General features: G+C 54.4%; 1 protein-coding gene across 2 annotated transcripts in view; it reads right to left on the bottom strand.

Moving 5' to 3' along the window:
- Window positions 1-18,697, bottom strand: part of ECE1 (endothelin converting enzyme 1) — a 129,350-nt gene extending 110,653 nt beyond the window's left edge. Inside the window, exon 1 of one of the 2 annotated variants that reach the window (XM_031009777.3) lies at window positions 18,520-18,697. In XM_031009777.3, the coding sequence (XP_030865637.1) occupies window positions 18,520-18,522 (3 nt within the window). In that variant the 5' untranslated portion in view covers window positions 18,523-18,697. Of the gene's footprint in view, window positions 1-18,080; window positions 18,440-18,519 lie in introns of those variants that run through there. The other variant, XM_055387005.2, reaches the window with a different exon arrangement.
- Window positions 18,698-18,959: the final 262 nt, after the last annotated feature.

Here is an 18,959-nt window from a genome sequence, read left to right as displayed (position 1 = left end):
AACAGAAATCCTAAGACAGCAGCCAGCAGCCTGCAGTTACGGAGCCTGGATGCGGAAGCAGCTCCTCGCTGCTGGGGAGACCCCACTGAGCACAGAGAGGGTCTCCCCAGGCTTTGGCCCCTGCGTCTCCTTTCTCTTCATGGCAGGGCATCAGCTCGGGTCCCTGGAAACAGCCCCGCTCCCCAGCAAGGGGCTGTGTTTGCACAGTGGCTCTGGCCCCTAAACCCCACCTCTGTGGACTCCGTCAAAGCCTGGGGAGGGCAGGGTCCTGAGGGCCCTGCTCTCGCTGGGGTCGCATAGGTCACACGGAAAGAATTTGGAGGTCACAGCACTGCCCTCCCTGTAGATGCTTCAAAGCACCCCACTCCCTTGAAGCTGCCAGACTCTGCAGGGAGCGGGGGATGGGGAGGGACGCAGCCACCAGGAGACTGGGAAGAGGGACTCTGCCAGAGCAGCTGCCAGGAATCTGGGGCCTGGAGTCCATGTTTGGCTGGAAGGCCCTGGGATGGGAGGCTCCAGCTTAGCGTCTGGCTCTAACGCTTGGACTGTGTGACTCCGGTGGCTCATGCAACCTTTCTGGGCTCTTGTTTTCTCATTTGTTAAAGCGATGGGCTGATCCCCAGCCCCACTCCAATCAATCACCAGGCCCTGCCCACTCTACTCAGTTTCTCTGTCTGCCTCTCCCTCACCACTACCACTGGGCTGGGCTAGCCACTACCATTTTCTGATGCCACTCTTGCCCTCCCCACTCAAGTCAAGTTGGATCATCTTAGCTCCCTGCTGACACCCCTTCGAGAGCCGGGAGACCTCCACCCTGCTTGTTATACATTTTTGCCTTTTCTTACTTTGAGGGCACAAATGGAGTCTTTTGGTATAGAGGAAAATAAAGCCTCACCTGGTCTGCACGGCCCTGCGGGACCCAGCCCTGACCACCCTTCAGCTTCACCCTTCCTCTCTACTCCAGCTACACAGCTGGGGTCCCCAGCCCCCCGGGCCTCAGACCAGTACCAGTCCATGGCCTGTTAGGAACCGGGCCGCACAGCAGGAGGTGAGCTGTGGGTGAACATTACCGCCTGAGCTCCGCCTTCGGTCAGATCAGCGGCGGCATTAGATTCTCATAGGAGCGCGAACCCTATTGTGAACTGCACATGCGAGGGATCTAGGCTGTGCATTCCTTTGAGAATCTATGAGAATCTAACTAAGGTGATGAATCTAACTTACATGAACTGAGGTGGAACAGTTTCATGTACCTCAGATCATCGGGCTTAGTTAGATTCTCATAAGGGAAACCACTCTTCACACCCTGTCCATGGAAAAATTGTCTTCCACGAAGCCTGGTGCCAAAAAGGTTGGAGATTGCTGCTATAGGTCACTCACCCCAGGACCTTTGCACATGCTGTTCTCACAGCCTAGACTCTTTTTGTCTCCATTTATTTGCCTGGTTAACACTTAACACATCTTTCAGATCTCTTCTCAAATCCTTCTTCCTCAGGGACGTCTTCCCTGCTCCTGCCCTCTGCCGGGGATGGCTCCTCTGACATAAACTCCCATAGCAACCTGCTTATAGTTAGAGATCTGTGCAATTGTCCAAGACCATGCCTGCTTGCTAACCATTCTAGACCTTGTGCCTGGCATATAGTGGGTCCTCAGTAAATGGTAGATATTGCCACCACTGATCATCCCACATTTACCTATGCTGATATTTGGCAGATGTCCCCAAGAATCTGTGTGTAGGCCAGGTGCAGTGGCTCACGCCTGTAATCCCAGCACTTTGGGAGGCCGAGGTGGGTGGATCACCTGAGGTCAGGAGTTCCAGACCAGCCTGGCCAACATGGTGAAACCATGTCTCTACTAAGAATACAAAAAATTAGCCAGGCATGGTGGCGGGCGCCTGTGATCCCAGCTACTCAGGAGGTTGAGGCAGGAGAATCGCTTGAACCTGGGAGATGGAGGTTGCAGTGAGCTGAGGTCACTCCACTGCACTCCAGCCTGAGCAACAAGAGCGAACCTCCAACTCGAAAAAAAAAAAAAAAAAAAAAAAGAATCTCTGTGTGGAAGTCTGCAAAAGCAACTGCGTTGGGTATTAGGAGAACACAGGCCTCGGCAGCTGAGGGGTCTGCTTTCTAATCCCAGCTCTGCCACCACAAGCTTTGGGCAAGGTACTGCCTCTCTGAGCCTCAGTTTCCTTATCCAATTGATCTAAAGGTGGAATGGACATGCTGGCTGTTCATCATGACTGCTGGGAATCTCTCTCTAGACTCCCACCTCCCTTTGCATCCATTCCCCCTACCAGGCAATGTTCTGATGGCTGAAGTGACCAAATAAAATGCCCAGGATAGTGTTGGACCCAGAGAAGACATGTAATAAATTAGGATTTCTAGCATATTCTATGGTCCACCAGCATCAGAATCAGGCATTCTGCTGGAAATGTAGGTTCCTGGACCCTCCCCCCGACACTTACTGAGTTAGAACCTCTAGGATGAGGGCAATGAAACTTGCATTTGTAACCAGCATTCCTGATGATTCTCATGCACATGTCCGTTGAGAAGCACTGAAATCAATGCAACCTTATGCTTGCTACCGCTAACTTGCAATTCCTGGGTGTCCTGATTACCAGCACAGAGGTGAGACTCACCAGAAAGGGGTGTGGCCTTCATAACCTGGTATTCTTCCTGATGGCTTAAAAACACGAGTACAGGCCTTGCAGTTAGATCGAGGTGCAAATTCCAGTCCCTCTACTTACTGGCTTAGCTGTGTGACCTTGGACACATGGCTCAACCTCTGTGAGTCACCTTTCTCATGCTTAAAACGGCAGTAAATTACCTCTACCTGCCAGGATTGTTACAATGATCTGAGGAGGTGCCTTATGCAAAGCACAGTTCATGTGCTCGGGGCAAACAGTGGAAAAACAAAACAGGAAATGCTTCTCTGTCTGTCTGTGCCTCCTACCTGCCACAGGAGAACTGCGGGTAGAATCTGTGTACCCTTCTCAGCACACCACAAATCCTAGTCACTTAGAGAGACACAGACTGCCTACAAGGCTAGTCAACTCCCAACCACCCTTGCAGAAGGGGGAGAGAGTGGGAATTTGTGAAGAGCAAAAGCAGAAATTGGATGGGAAAATGTAATTTAGGGCTCACGTGGAGTGACCCAGGACCCAGAGTCTCACCTCCCAAGGCTAGGCCTTGTAGGGCAGCAGGGCCAAGCATGCCGCAGGAAAGAACACAGACTCTGGAGCCAGACTGTTCAGGTTTAAATTCTGGCTCTGCTACTACTAGCTTTGCCTGGCTGGCAAACTCCTACTCATCCTTCAAGACCCAACTGAAACATCACCTCCCCGGACCAAGTTACTGGGCCTTTAAAGGCTCCTGCCCACATACTCGCCAAATAGTTTTTTTTTTTTTTTTTTTTTTTTGAGACAGAGTCTCCCTCTGCCACCCAGGCTGGAGTGCAGTGGCATGATCTCCACTCACTGCAACCTCTGCCTCCCGGGTTCAAGTGATTCTCAGCCTCCTGAGTAGCTGGGACCAAAGGCGCGTGCCACCATGCCCAGCTAATTGTTTCGTATTTTTTGTAGAGATGGGGTTTTGTCATGTTGCCCAGACTGGTCTCGAACTCCTGGCCTCAAGTGACCCACCCATCGCAGCCTCCCAAAGTTCTGGGATTACAGGTGTGAGCTACCGCCCCTAGCTGACCTCACCAAATACTATTCAGCAATTTACCTGCTAATTTATCTATCTCTCCCACAGGCCTGGGAGCTCCTGGAAGGCACAGACACTGCCATGCCTGGCACAGGAAACGTACTCAGCAAATGTTGCTTCAGTTTGAATTCCAACTTTTTCAGCCTTCTGAGTTTCCTTTCTCTCCCCATTAAATGCTTCCTAGGCTAATCCTTCTTCTTCCTCCTGACTCAGGTCCTTTCCTTTCTGGGTCTTAAACTTCCACACCCCCTTCCTTGAAGGTCCCTATCCGCTCACCCCTCAGCTGATGCTGAACACAGGCCATACAGGAAGACCTAAGATGAATTTCTTCCCTTTGCTGGCTGCAAAGGACTCTCATGGAAGGTGAGGCGCTCAGAGTCCATGAGACTGGCTGATCATAAGGACTACGACCAGCTGGGTAGAAATCAGTTATGGAGGAAGCACAAGTTGGATTCAGCCAGGGGTGGTGGTTCACGCCTGTCATCCCAAACTTTGGGGGTCCGAGGCAGGACGATCGCTTGAGCCCGAAGTTTGAGACCAGCCTAGGCAACATAGCAAACCCCGTCTCTACAAAAAAATTAGGCCAGGCACGGTGGCTCATGCCTGTAATCCCAGTACTTTGGGAGGCCGAGGCGGGTGGATCACTTGAGGTCAGGAGATCGAGACGATCCTGGCCAACATGGTGAAACCCCATCTCTACTAAAAATCCAAAAATTAGCCGGGCGTGGTGGTGCAGCCCCTGTAGTCCCAGCTACTCAGGAGGCTGAGGCAGAGGAATCGCTTGAACCTGGGAGGTGAAAATTGCAATGAGCCGAGATCGTGCCACTGCACTCCAGACTGGCGACAGAGTGAGACTCTGTCTCAAAAAAATTAAAAAATTAAAAAATAAAAACTTAGCCGGGTATGGTGGTGCATGCTTGTAGTCTCAGTTACTCGAGAGGCTGAGGTAGGAGGATCGCTCGAGTCTGGGAGGTTGAGGTTGCAGTAAGCCATGATGCACGATGGTGCCATTGCATTCCAGCCAGGGTGACAGGCAGAGTGAGACTTCGCTAAAAAAAAAGAAAAAGAAAAGAAAAAAAAAAGCATAGACTCTGTAGCCAAAACTGCCCAGGTTCCACTCTAGCTCTGCCAATTACTGACTGACAGGAGAGATACATTACCTCTCTGTGCCTCAGTTTTCCCACCTACAAAACAGGAATAACAATAATAAGTACCTCACAGGGTTGATGTGAAGATTAAGTAAATTTATAACATAAAATATTTAGCGCTGTACCTGGCACACAGCAAACACTCAAGAAACACTATTATTATTACTGCTAAGACTAGTAAACACCGCGGGTAGGAAAGAATGGAGGATTACTGAATAAAGCCCTAATGCAGACAGAAGTTACTACTATGTCACTCCCACAAGGAAACATCAAACATCACCACTCCCAGGAGCCTCCTCAGAAGCAACCTGCCAGCCCTGGGCTGGTCATTCTCTGATAGTATCAGGACCATTTTGTCCCACTTTCCTCTGTGGACTTGAGCTCACTAAGGGCAGCCTTACTGCACCCTCCCCCACCCCATCCTCAGCACCCAGTGGTATGCAGCAGGGTTGTGGGAAATATCTGCCAGACAGACAAGCTTAAGATGTGGCCCGAGTCCCCTCCCCTTTCTGGAGAGGCCTGCTTCACTGGGAAGGCAACTCTCCAATGCCATAGTACAAACCCCTAGAGAGCCCGCATCCCTTCCAATCCCATCCCTGCCAGACACTGGGAACGCAGAGGTGAAAAGGCAGGGGCTCTGCTCCATCAGAACCCTGTCTAGTAATAAATCAGGTGACATTTATTAGGCACTTAGTGTACTGCAGGCACTGATCCTGGCACTTTACAAGAATCTCGTCGCTTATTTAAACAACTCTCTAAGCTTGGCACTATCCTTATTCCCATTTTACTTATGCAGAAATAGAGGCTAAGAATTAAGTACTTTGCCTGAGGCTGCTCCAGTAAATGGCAGAGCTGGGATTCAAACCCAGGCAGGCTGGGCCAGAGCTTGAACTCTTGATCTGTGTTAGTCCAGGGGGAGGGGGGAGGAGGGGGGGAGAGAGATAGGAGAGAGAGGGGAGGGAAGGGGAGGGGAGGAAACAGGAGAGCGGAGGAGAGGGAAGGGAATGGGAGGGGAGGGGAGGGGAGGGGAGGGGAGGGGAGGGGGAGAAAGATTTCAGTCCAAGGTGACCCTGAGAGAAGTCAGTCAGGCGAGGAGTTAGAGGGAAAGGGGCTGTGGGAACACAGGATGGGGGTGGGGTGGGCGGATGGTGAAGTAAGTTTCTAAGAACAGCTATGGAAAGAGAAACAATTGGGACATGTGTCAACATTGTTACAATATTAGTGCCATCCAATTCTTGGAGTCTAGCACCAGATATGCACCATGCATGCTCTGAGTGCTGCTCCTCTCACTGAATATTTGCAGTCGTCCTGGGAGGGACTGTTATCCTCACTTCACAGATGGGAAATCCAAGGCTCAGAGAAGAAGACACGCCTGCTAAAAGTCCTTGGTGACAATTCAATGGCAGATCCAGGGTTCAAGCTCAAGTTGATCCCATGGCCCTTGGTCTTAACCACTAGGTCACACTGAACAAACAGGTATTGGTGGTGCGTGGTAGGGATCTGATGCAGAAGGTGGGGGGAGCTGCCCAGTTTTTCACCCGGGACCTGCACTTAGTGCCTCCACCTTCCCCACCCCTATTTGGGCTGAAGGCAGACAGCACAGCTCCAGCCCACCAGAGCCGTGTGTGTGTGGGGTGGGGGGAGGGGTGGGGGTGGGTGGGTAGTAGTGTGGCCTGGCTAAGGAGTCTCTCAAATATAGTGGGGAAATAAAATAAGTAGCAGAGAGATGGGCCAACCATGGCCCATTCTCATCTTCCCTCCCTAACCGCGTTCATCAGAAAACAGCATATGTGAGGGCCAGCATGCAGCCATTCTTTCTGGTGCTTCAGGAGGTTAGGATGACAGAGCCACGGGCTGGGCACAGTGGCTCACGCCCATAATCCCAACTTCTTTGGGAGGCCGAGGCAGGCAAATTACTTGAGGTCAGAAGTTGGAGACCAGCCTGGCCAACATGGTGAAACCCCGTCTCTACTAAAAAATACAAAAGTTAGCCAGGCATGGTGGCACCTGCCTGTAATCCCAACTACTTGGGAGGCTGAGGCAGGAGAATTGCTTGAACCCAGGAGGTGGAGGTTGTAGTGAGCTGAGATCGTGCCACTGCACTCCAATCTGGGCAACAGAGCGAGACTCCGTCTCAAAAAAAAAAAAAAAACAATGACGGAGCCACAAAGGTAATAACAGCTCCCACCCCCCAAGGGCCAACTCCGTGCACCGTCCTGTGAGCTTTACAACCTGTCATACATTATCACCCACTTTTCACAACACGACTATGAGAAAGGTGCCACCATCATCCCATTTCATAGAGGAGAAAACCGAGGCTCAGAGATGGTCACTCACCAAAGGTCACCGAGCTGGGACTAAGTGACAGAGCTGGGACTACAACCCACATCTGTCTGGCTCCAAAACCTCCATGCCTCCATCTTACCTAGAAAGAGTGCTGCATGAGGAGTCTGGAATCAGGGTCTAAGTCCTGCCTCTAACCTGCTGTATAGCCTCAGGTAAGTCTCTTTCCCCTTCTGAGCCTTGGTCTGCCCTATGAGGAAGTTGGCCTCGATGACCTCCAAGTCCCACCTCCTGTGACTCTGTGAGCTCTCATGCCCTCCTCTCTCTGGCTCCCAGCCACCACACCGGAAGCCCAACAGGATGCCGAGTAACCACCCACTGAACACTCAGGGGCGAAGGAAGATGAAGTGCCGCTTTCTCATGGCCATCTTCCACCCCAGACCAGCCCAGGAAACAAGGAACCACAAAGCCACAGGATTCCCCCCAGCGTGGCCGTGTGAACAGCAGCCCTGGAGCAGAGGCGCTGGGCATCCCCTTGCGGCCCTCACTTCCTATGCCCTCACTTCTCGGCAGGGTGTGCGGAAGCGAGGGAGGCAGGCTCCAGCTCAACGCCCTCTGGCTCTGTTTCTCTGGGTCCCCAGGGGCTGGGATGGTGGGAACTGGTCACTCTGGGAGAATCCCAAGCCCACCCCGGAAGGCTGAGTTGAAGTGGAGGTTCAGACAGGTCTGTCTGGCTCCACGGGTAACTTTTGCCCACTGTGCTCTGCTGCCAGCAAGGTCTCGAAGCATCTGGGATGCCTGGCTACCTCTCTCCCATCCCTGAAGTAGCAGCCAAAATCCCAGATCCCGCAGAAACCTACGCCTCCTCAGCCTCAGGACAGACGAATATCCTGAGGCCCGCGCTCCTGCCTCCCTCCTGCCCCCTACAGTCCATGCTCTACACAGCAGCCAAGGTCTTTCCAAACAGAAACCAAGCCCAGTCGCCCCTCAACGTGGGGTCCTCCAGTGGCTTCCCACCACTATTAGAACGAAATGCTGACCCCTGCCCCACAGACAAGGCTGTCCATGGCTTGCCCCTCCAGGCCCACCTCTCCCTAGCCTTCCCTCCACCCTCCACTGCCTCTGCCCGGCCACACCAGCGTTCACCCCCTACATGTGCCAAACTTGCTGTTCCGGCAGCCGGGAACTCTCATCTCCCCCGCCCCCCGTCTTTCCCCGGCTGCCCCCTCCTCAACCTTCAGGTCCCAGCTCAGACGTCACCTCCTTTCCTGGCCGCTCCTCTAGAGAGGCTCCCTCCCCTCACAGCCGCTCTCCACCACATTGCCCTGTTTTCTCTCCTTTCTTCTCTCGGAGTGATCCTTCTGGTGGGTGGCTTTGCCTGTTTGGTCTCCAGCTTCCTCCCCTAGAGTGCAGCTCCTTAGGGGCAGGCATGTGACTGCTCCATTCTCTTCTGTCCCCACAACGAGGCAGGGCCTCCTTGGGTGCTCACAACCCTGAAGATGAGGACGCTGCAGCTCTGACAGGTGGAGTGAGCCGCCCAAAGTCCCACAGCCAGGGAATAGCAGGGTTCAGACCCAGGGCGACCTGATGCCAAGCCTCAGTGGGTGGGGCTCTCACGGCTGGGGGCCTACTCTGGAGGGCTCTCACCCAGGGTGGACAGAGTCGCAGTGAGGCTCTTAGGGCGGGTACCAAGAATGAAGGGCCCACCAGCTTTCCCAAATGGTCCTTCTGCAAGCTACAGGCCAGCTGAGCTCCTGCCTGGGGTGGGTGAGACCCTGGGGGAGAAGAGTCACCAAACACGGGGAGCAAAGGCTCCCAAATGAGGGAGACCACAGACACAGCGAGCTGGGAAGCTTCGACCTACCCAGTGCTTGACGGAAGGGGAAAGTGAGGACTATGGAGGGGAAGGGACTTGCCTGAGGTCACACAGCCAATCAGTGGGTCTCCAGGGAGGGGGGCCCTTCCCTACCCTGCGGAATAGCAGGCGAAGCCCAAAGCCCAGGGTCTGGGCAGAGTGCCAGCCCAGAGCTGCCAGGCCCTGGGGGCAGGGGCAGGGCCACAGAGTGAATCTGGGGCATTAAGACAAAGAAAGGACTCAAATTTCTTCCTTCTTTCAAAAAACACTTGAGACAGGCAGTGTCATACCTGTAATCCCAGCACCATGGAAGGCTAAGGTGGATGAATCACTTGAGCCCAGGAGTTCAATACCAGCCTTGGCAACATAGTGAGACCTTGTCTCTACCAAAAAAAATCAAAAAATTAGCTGGGTGTGGTGGTGCACCTGTGGTACCAGCTACTCAGGAGGCTGAGATGGGAAGATCACTTGAGCCCATAAGTTCAAGGCTGCAGTGAGCTGTGTTCATGCCACTGTACTCCAGCCTGGGTGACAGAGTGAGAGACCCTGTCTCAAAAACAAAACAACAAGAAACATTCACTGAGGCCGGGCATAGTGGCTCACACCTGTAATCCCAGCACTTTGGGAGGACGAGGTGGGCAGATCACCTGAGGTCAGGAGTTCGAGACCAGCCTGGCCAACATGGTGAAACCCCATCTCTACTAAAAATACAAAAAGTTAGTCGGCTGTGGCTGGGCATGGTGGCTCACACCTGTAGTAATCCCAGCACTTTCGGAGGCCGAGGTGGGCGGATCACGAGGTCAGGAGATTGAGACCATCCTGGCTAACACAGTGAAACCCTGTCTCAACTAAAAATACAAAAAAATTAGCCAAGCGTGGTGGCGGGCACCTGTAGTCCCAGCTACTCAGGAGGCTGAGGCAGGAGAATGGCGTGAACCCAGAAGGTGGAGCTTGCAGTGAGCCGAGATTGCACCACTGCACTCCAGCCTGGGCGACAGAGCGAGACTCCAGTGTGGGGGACAAAGCGAGACTCCGTCTAAAAAAAAGAAAAAATTTGCCTGGTGTTGTGGCAAACGCCTGTAATCCCAGCTACTTGGGAGGCTGAGACAGGGGCAGGAGAATCGCTTGAACCTGGGAGGCAGAGCTTGCAGTGAGCCGAGATTGCACCACTGCACTCCAGCCTGGGCAACAAGAGTGAAAGTCCATCTCAAAAAAACAACAACAAAAAAAGAAAGTTAAACACGCATTGCCCCTCTGACCCAGGAGTTGCACTCCTAAGTATGTGCCCCAAAGAAATGAGTGCTGAGGTCTGCAAAGAGATACATACGAGAATGTCACAGCAGCCTCAAGCTGGAATCAACCCAAATGTCAGCCACGGACATTTACACGTACATCCACCCAATGCAGCACGACTCAGCCTAAAAAGGAGCAGATGCTGGTACAGGCGACACGGACAAACCTCAAACATTCCGTGCTGTCCAAAGCTGAAGAAAACCAGGCACAGAAGAGCACACATGAATGAATCCACACAGAGAAAGCTCAAAACCAGGCCAAACTAGAGGGCCAGTGGCCACCTGCTGCTGGGGACTGATGGAGGAGGCACACGGGAACTGTGGGAATGGTTCACACTTTGGTCCAGGTAGTATGCAGGTGTGTGCATTTGTAAAACGTGAGCTGTACAAGATATGCATACATTACTTAAGTAAATTATACTATACCACAATTTTTAGAAACGTACAATCTCTGCCCTCATGAGGTCCAGTCTGGCATCCTGTGTCATCATCGTAACAGTCATGACAACAACAGCAGGTGACACCGACTGAGTCCTCTGTATGTGCCAGCCCTCAGCTGGGCTACTCTGAAACAGGATCTGATTGAGCGTTTCTAACTACTGGGCAAAATACTGCCCCAGGAGCTCCATATTAGAGACAGGAGAATAAAGCTTGGAGAGGTGACACACTGTCCAAGGTGACAATGCAAAAAGTGAGGATGCCAGGTTTGAACCTGGGCCCATCAGTCTCCAAGGCCCACTCCTGCTGCACAGGCAGACCCCGCCTCCCTGCCCTCTCCTCCCCACACTGCCTGCTCAGATGTGGCACCTGGAGGCAGCCAGTCCTCGCCCCTCGCCCCCTCCTCTCCAGTGCTGGAAGGAACAGCTCATGTGTGTAATGGACTCGAAGCTTCTGTGAAAGAGCTGCTGAGGAAATGAGTCCTTCCTTCCCCTTCTGCCCCCTCTGCCCTCCCTCATCCCTCTCATGGCCACATAGCTCTGAGGACATTTCAGCCCTGGACCTCCGCCCAATAAGAAGGGACTCCAATGGCCAGGCAGCTGGGGGTGTGTGTGGTATTGACCAAGGAGCTTTCTCAACCCCTGGACACCCCAGCCCAGCCTGTGGCCTCTCAGAGGACCAGGAGGACATGAGGTTAGAGTCCCCACCCTTGGCTCCAGTTTCCAAGTGACGCAACCAAGTGTCTGGATTCAGAGAATCACAAAATGTTTATCTGGAATCACAACCACCACCATGACTATTTAATCAAACCTTACCCTGTGCCAAGTGCTACAAACATAGCTCATGAATCCTCACCAACAAACAAAACGGGTACTGCTAGGCTCTCATTTTACAGAGGAAGAAAGTGGAGCTCAAAGGGGTTAGGTGCCTTGCCCCGAGTCTCACAGTGAGGAAGTGGTGGGGCTGGGATTCAAACCCAGATGTGCACAACTTCGAGTCTATCCTCTGAATGAGAGTATTATACTTGTCATCCTGCATGTCATTACTGAAGACGGCCCTGGAGTCGGTCTGCTCCAGCCATGTCATTTCACAGATGGGAAGACTGAGGCCCACGAAGGGAGACCGTGGTTCAGGAGGACAAGGATTAGTGGCAGAGCCTGGGCTGGAAGCCACCCTGGCCTTGCTTTCAATGACCAGATCAGAGCCTGGGAGCGGGCCACGTGCAGCTGGATGGGCAGCTGGAGGGAGTCAGGCAGGGAGGTGGGAGGCTCTGGTTCCAGGCAGAGGTAAATATTGACATGACTGTGTTTACACTGTAACCTAACTCTGCCTGGCTGCCGCCCCAGGCCCACCCTCCTGCCTTCCCAGCCAAGGAGGGAAGGGAGCTTGTGGGAGGAGGATGGGGAGAGGAGGCTTCTGGGCCAGGGGCTGCTCCTCCTGCTTAGAGGGCTATGTGGTCAGAAAGGCTGGGACATCAGGTGTTAGGGGTGGGGGGTAGTGGAGACCCAGGCCAGGGGACCAGGTGGTGCCAGACAGGGAGGGGCTGTTATCTGAGCTGGGGAGCTGGGGATCTCAGGGCAGGGGACTGGGCTGGGAGTCACAAGGCCTGAGTTCAAGTTCTAGTTCTGCTACTGATTGGCAGTGGGAATCCAAGAACAGTCGGTGAATGGGGAAGAAAAGGTCTAACTGTCAAGTGCGGTGCAAAGGTGAACAATAAATAACCAGCATTTGAGCCTGGCCAGTGTCCAGCCCCAGTGAGCTCTCAACGCCTCTGGCTACCGGCTCAACAGTCCTATCCCTGTCCCAGTGGGCTTTCCCAGGAAGGCCAAGTTTCTGCCAAACTGAGTGGCAGCTTGGGACTGAAGCCATAATAATCTAGAGGAATCGGGGAGCCACTGTCTAGCTCCCGTCCTTAATTCCCTAAGTGACCTTTGAGCCTCAGCTTTTACAACTCTGAAATAAGGCTCACCCTCCTCCCTGGGGTTGGTGTGAAGAGCAGAGATTACATTTAAGTGCCAGGCACACAGTAGATGCTCATTTTGTCTCTCAGTCTTCCCACTTGTCAAACAGGGGCCTCGAAGTTGGTTCCTAATCCCTGTCTCATACAAGCGCTCTACCGTCTTTAGAAGGCCCAGAAGCCAGGCCCACCTCCCTGATGTTAGATCCCCACCTAGCCGATTTCCTGAATGCTCTCTAGAAATTTGCTCCCCTGTTTACACCTACCCCCAGGAAGTCCGAAGGGGCCCTGTTGGGAGGAGGGAGCCATTCCTAGGCTTGTCAGCCCACCAAGACAGGCCTGGGGCATCCCAGCCACCCTGCCCTCAGGGGCCCAAGGAAAGGGCAGGCCCCTAGTCCTGGACTCCAGTGCCACCCTGACAGTGGGGTTCCGCCAGCACTGGTTGTTCATTAAACTGTGCCCCTCAGACTATTAACTCTTCAAGGACAAGTGAACCCCCCTCCTAATTTTTTATGTGTCCAAAACTTGGCGTCTAGGAAGCATTCCACCAAGTGTTAACACCTCTTATGGGAAGCCTTCCCTGATACACACCTATGGGCAGGATGACTCTGGAGCTGCATCCCCAGGTTGGCACATAGCATTTTCTACCTTATTTCAGAGCAATCTGGGAACTTGTTCTTTCTCCTCTATTAAAGGCTCTGGAGACCAGGGCCCTTGGCTGGTTATCTGCCTGAAAGGATGAGGGGAAGGGTCAATACATTCAGGAGAAGGGGCTGTGTGGGACCTCTGTCTGGGGCCACAGCCTCCTTCTGTCTTCACTGCCTGCTCTGGGCAGCATGCCAGGGGTGTGGTTTGGGCTAGAGGAGGACTGGATGGTGCCTGCAGCACCACCTTTCTCCCAGGGCCACTTCAGGCGCCTCCTCACTGGTTTCCCAGCCTTCGGCCTCACTCCTTCTACTCACTCACCACAAAGCAGCCTGTGACCGTCTCAGAATGCAAATCGGACCATGTCACTTCCCTGACTCTAAACTCCTCAGTAGGCTGGGTGCGGTGGCTCACACCTGTAATCCCAGCACTGTGGGAGGCTGAGGCGGGTGGATCACTTGAGGTCAGCAATCCAAGACCAGCTTGGGCAACATGGTGAAACCTGGTGTCTACTAAAAAAATACAGAAGTTAGTCGGGCATGGTGGCACGCCAGTAATCCCAGCTACTCGGGAGACTAAGGAGAATCACTTGAACCAGGGAGGCAGAGGCCGCAGTGAGCTGAGATTGCACCACTGCACTCAGCCTGGGTGACAGAGCGAAACTACGTCTCAATAAATAAGTAAATTAATTAAATTTAAAAAATAAACTCCTGAGTGGCTCCCCACTGCCCTAAGGATTGAGCCCCAGGTCCTTCATATGACCATCCCTGAGTGCACCCTCCGGGGCCACCTCCTAAGCACAGTCCTCCGCGCCTCCAGATGAACCATCCCTGAAGGCACAGCGGTCTGTACTCTTGCACATTCTGCTCCCTCCACCCCCCGCCCCCCAACACTCTTCCCAGTCCCACTCACTCTTTAGGTTATGATTTTAATGCCATGTGCTCAGGGAGCCTTTTCTGATCCTCAGGTCAGGTTCCCGGTCCACTCCCACAGCCCCCCACGTGTCTCCCTGACAACAGTAATTGCGCTTGTAATTTCCTGCTCTGTATCTGTCTGCCTGCCTGTCCATCAGACTGTGGGAGAGAGAGACCTATCAGTCTCACTCACACTGACCACGGCCCCCATGCCTCGTGTTGTGCCAGGCAGACTTGTTTGGTGAGTGAATGAATGAACAAATGAATGAAGCCCTTTGACTATGGCAGGGGGCTTACCCAGTCAAGTGGAGAGAAAAAAATTGAGCAGAAGCACAAAAAATTGTAAACATTTGCCTACGGTTCCTCTCTCACCGTAGACATGAAAGTGTGGACTTGGCCAAGCTGGTTTTCTGGGCTAACGCCCAGAACATTCTGCCAAGCCCACCTTGTAGCCCTCTCATGCCTCAAATCCTGTTCTTCCCCTGGCCTCCCCAACTGTGCAGGGAAAACAATGTATTTATTCTTTAACAAAAGGTAACAACATCCTTGTTTACCAAAAGAGTGTAGCAATGTAAGGAGGCCTCAGTAGCCCAGTCACCAGCAGGGGCACAGGCTGCCCAGGGTGAAGTACGCACTGTGCTCTGGGAGCCCCATCTGGAGTGGCTGAGAGGCACCAGAGTGACGTGGGGGCATGTGGTTAGTCTCCTATCTTCAAACAGTAACGCTTCTCCCTACTTTTTTTTTTTTAAGATAGGGTCTCACTATGTTGCCCTGGCTGATCTTGAACTCCCGGCCTCAAGTGATCCTCTCGCCTCGCCCCCGCAAAATGCTGGGACTACAAGTGTTAGCCACTGCCCCCGGACTCCCTCCCATTCTTAATAGTTCCCACAGTGTTTCTACCTACATTGTATCCTCACAATATCTGGAGAAGTGGAGCAAATCTGCCCCACTTTGTAGGAAAGGGGGCACAGAGCCGGGGAATGGCTGACCCAAGGTCACACAGCAAGCTGGTAGTACATCAGGATTCAAACCAAAACCCTGGGCCCTGTTCTCAACTCAACTGCTGTATAGTAAAGAACATTCCCAACCCTCAGCGGTAGCCTCAACTCAGCCCCAGCTTGGAATGTGAAGGAACATTCTCAAGGTGCCACAGCTGCAGATGGGGGATGATGGGTTGGATCTCCTTCCCCAAACTGTCTGCCAGGTTACCCCTCCAAAAGTCCAGGAGGTTTGTGCCTGTTCTGATACTATCTTGCTCTGTGACCCTGGGCAACCTCCTTCACCTCTCTGTGCCTGCTGCAGGGTGGTTTGAGTACAACCGGAGGCAGGAGATATAAAAAGCCTCCTCAGAACCCTCGGCCCACGGCTTGCACTGGGAGAAAGCAGGGGGAGAGGGTCCATCCGAGGCCCTTAAGAACAGCACTGACTCCCTGCCAAGGGGTTAGAGACGTGGGTGGGGAGCTGGTGACCATCAGGGAGATTCAGTGAGGACAACAGGAAACACATCACACAGACACACAGACACACACAGATACACACACACACACACACACACACACACACACACGCCCTGCAAACGCGCCCCATTAGGAACCCAGGGGCCAAGGACAACTTGGCCACACTGCAAAGAAGTGAGTGCTGGATTTGTTTAAAAGCCGCGGAGCAGGAGATCCAGGGAATAAACACTTGATCAGTCCCGAATCACCCCTGCCTCAGGAATGACAACACAGGAACCAATGTTTAGAGGAAATTAAAATGACAGGAGCCAGGGAGGCCTGACATCAGCCTCCACCCCATGCACGCACCGCCGGTCAACAATCCACCGTGGACTTCCTCAGCCTAGTACTCTCTGGCCCCAGCAACCTTTTTGCCCTCTGTCTCTTTTGTTTCCTGGCCGTTTCATAGTCAGGTGCCAGAGCAGCCCCATTCTGGCCTTTCCAGGAGCCTGTCCTGTGCACTCACACCTCTGCTCCTCTGTCACACAGGTCCCCCTCCCGGGACACCCCTTCCAGTTCAGATGTCACCTGCTCCTTGAAGCTTTCTCTCGTCTCTCCAGCTTGGAGAGAGCCCCTGCCTGGCATATTTCTACCTCTCCAAGGGCGTGCCAAAAAGTCTGAGGACCAGTGCAGACATTTATGGCCTGGTGGAAGCTCCCATAACACTGTTTATTCAGTCAATTCTTTCCTCCCTCACATGGGGTTTGGCTTAGAGTAAGTGTTCAACACATCCTGGCTGAATGACAGACGAAAGTATCGCGGTCTCCTCCCTACAACATGATAAACTTTCATTCGTCTTCCAGACCAGCAAATAGGTGGCCTCTGTCCCTGTGCTGGAAAAGCCAGCCCATAGCCCTGGACAGATGGATGACAGACTTTTGTTTTGGATTCCAGAGACAACCCCTGGGGCAAATAGGTTAGATGTTAGGTAGAACTTCCCAGCGTGGGCTCAAGCTTGGAAAAGAAAACTAAGCAGTACTGAAGCAAAGCACTCTCACTTGGGTTATCTCACCCTTTGGAGATAAGTGTTATCATCTCATCTTGCAGATGAGGAAACTGAAACTCAAGGGTGATGCTTCAACTAGACCAAAGTCCCTGTGGGGAAGTGGAGGGGATGGGGTTCAAACACAAATTGGTGTGATGCCAAAGCCTGGACTCTTCACAATGGGCTGGTGGGCTTCTTCAGTTGTAAGGATCTATAAAGTGTCACCAAGGCAAAGTGAGGGGACCTCTTTCTCTCTTTGGTGGTTTTTAAGGAAGAAAAAATTTTATGAGTAACTCAGGGTGGGCTTAGAGGCAGAGGGGATCATACAACCTCAAAGTCTCACGGCCTTTTGGTGCCCATACACTGAGACTTTAAATCCAGTGCTGGTCCACAGATAGTGCACTCCCTGTGTCGGAAACCGTCTGGGCGGGGCATTACCGGGGAGATTCCTAATGGAGGAGGTAGGTTGAGTCCCACGTGGTCTCTAAGCACCTTCAGGTATAGAACTAAGCCATAATTCCACCACTTCTGACTCTAGTGAGGCAACTGGCGGTGCCTAAGCGAGGAAGACCCTAGCTGGGTGAGAAGAGGCCTTGGAAGGGAGAGATGGGGGGGTTGTAAGGGGACTCCAGCTCTGGGCACAGCAGGGGCTGGGAACCACTGTGGGACTCTTCGGCTTTACAGGGGGTCCCGTCCTGCTCCCATCCAGGTGCCCTCGGGCTTGGCAGCATCATCACAGAGAAGTGGCGGTGGCTGGATCACAGGTACTGGCAGCCACCATCCCAGGCACATGCCCTCCTCAGCCCTACATGGTGACTTGGACCCACTTCACAGGGCACAGAACAGAACTAGGAGAGGGAATCCGAGTGGCTCGTCTATAGGGAAAGAAACCAAAGAGAAGTAGATGGCTCCCTTCCCGTGATGGAGAGGCCGGCACCCGGCCCTGGACAAGTGGACAAAGGCCTTTGCTCTTGGGGTCCAGGGACAATGCCCCTCCCAACAGCCCCCCCCAGGAAGCCCAGCCTGGATCAAATGGATTTCTCTTCTGGGGCTTTAGAGAGCCCCATGAAACGCCCCTCCCCAGTTCCCTTTCTCCCTGGTACTCCTGCCTATCGCAGTCAGCACTCGGCCTCAGCAAGCCCCTCCTCTGAGGACCCATCACCGGGAGATGCTGGGGAGACCGCATCGCTGGGTGCAGGGCCCCTGAGTGTCCCCTGGTCTCTGACAGCACCGACCTAGCTGCGTCGCCACCACATACACCCCTTAGGCCACAGCTGGATCAGCAGTCTCAGAGGGCCGCAACCTAGCCCTCCGAATGCGCCGGGCATGGCCACCCACAGTGCCCCAAGGCGAGCCCCAGACCGACCTCAGTGTCCCGAGACGCTCAGGTCCAGCTGCATCCAGGCACCTCGAAATCGCCGCCACCCGCGAGCCCGACCCAGCCCGGCTGCCCTGAGTCTCCAAGCCAAGCTGAGTCCAGGGACTTCAGGACAACCCAAAACAGACCGCAGCAACCGTCCCCAAAGCGAACCGGGGACCCCGAGCCCCCCACATCCGGCTGGGACCAGAACCAAGCTCGGCGCGGCCGCCCCCGACGGGACCAAGCGCAGCGCCGCCGGGAGAGCCGCGCTCTGCCCGGGCGCTCCCCGACTCCACGCCTTCCGAGAGCCGGGCGGGGGCTGCTGCTGCAGCCGGCGCCCAGCCCCCCGCGAGCCAGGGCGGCCCCGGGTGCCACCCGCGGCACCGCTGCCCGCGACCGTCGAGGCTGGGCTGGACCGGACCACACCTCCGCGCGCGGCACTCACCATAGCTCGCGTGCTCCGCCCCGGCTTCGCGCAGCTCCCCGCGCCCGGCTCCCGATTCCCAGCTCTGGGTTCCCGGCTCCCAGCCCAGCTGCTCGGACGGCTCGGCTGCCTGGCCCAGGCGGCGCGCCCAGCTCCAGCGGGCGAGCTCGCGGCTTCGGCGCCGAGTGCCGGAGGGGCGGGGCCGCCGCGGGGCCAATGGCAGGGCGCGGGGGCCGGGGCCTGGGTGGCGCAGCCAATCACGGCCTGAGGCTGCACTCCCCGCGCCCGCGCGGGCCCTTAACCCTTGGCGCGCTGGGAGCCGCCTGCCCGGGCTGCGCGGGGACCCTGGAGGGCGGGAGCAGGCGGGAGTTGTTGCTTCGGGGCGCAGGGTCCAGACCTTGCCGAGACCGGCGTTGGGAGCTAGCAGAACCGGGAAGAGGCTCGACTGTGTCCGGTGGGGG

The sequence above is a fragment of the Gorilla gorilla genome, chromosome 1 (genome assembly GCF_029281585.2).
Source record: "Gorilla gorilla gorilla isolate KB3781 chromosome 1, NHGRI_mGorGor1-v2.1_pri, whole genome shotgun sequence".
NCBI classification, from domain to species: domain Eukaryota; kingdom Metazoa; phylum Chordata; class Mammalia; order Primates; family Hominidae; genus Gorilla; species Gorilla gorilla.
Note: the sequence above shows the minus strand (reverse complement) of the source record. Positions and strands in the feature narration are given on the sequence as shown.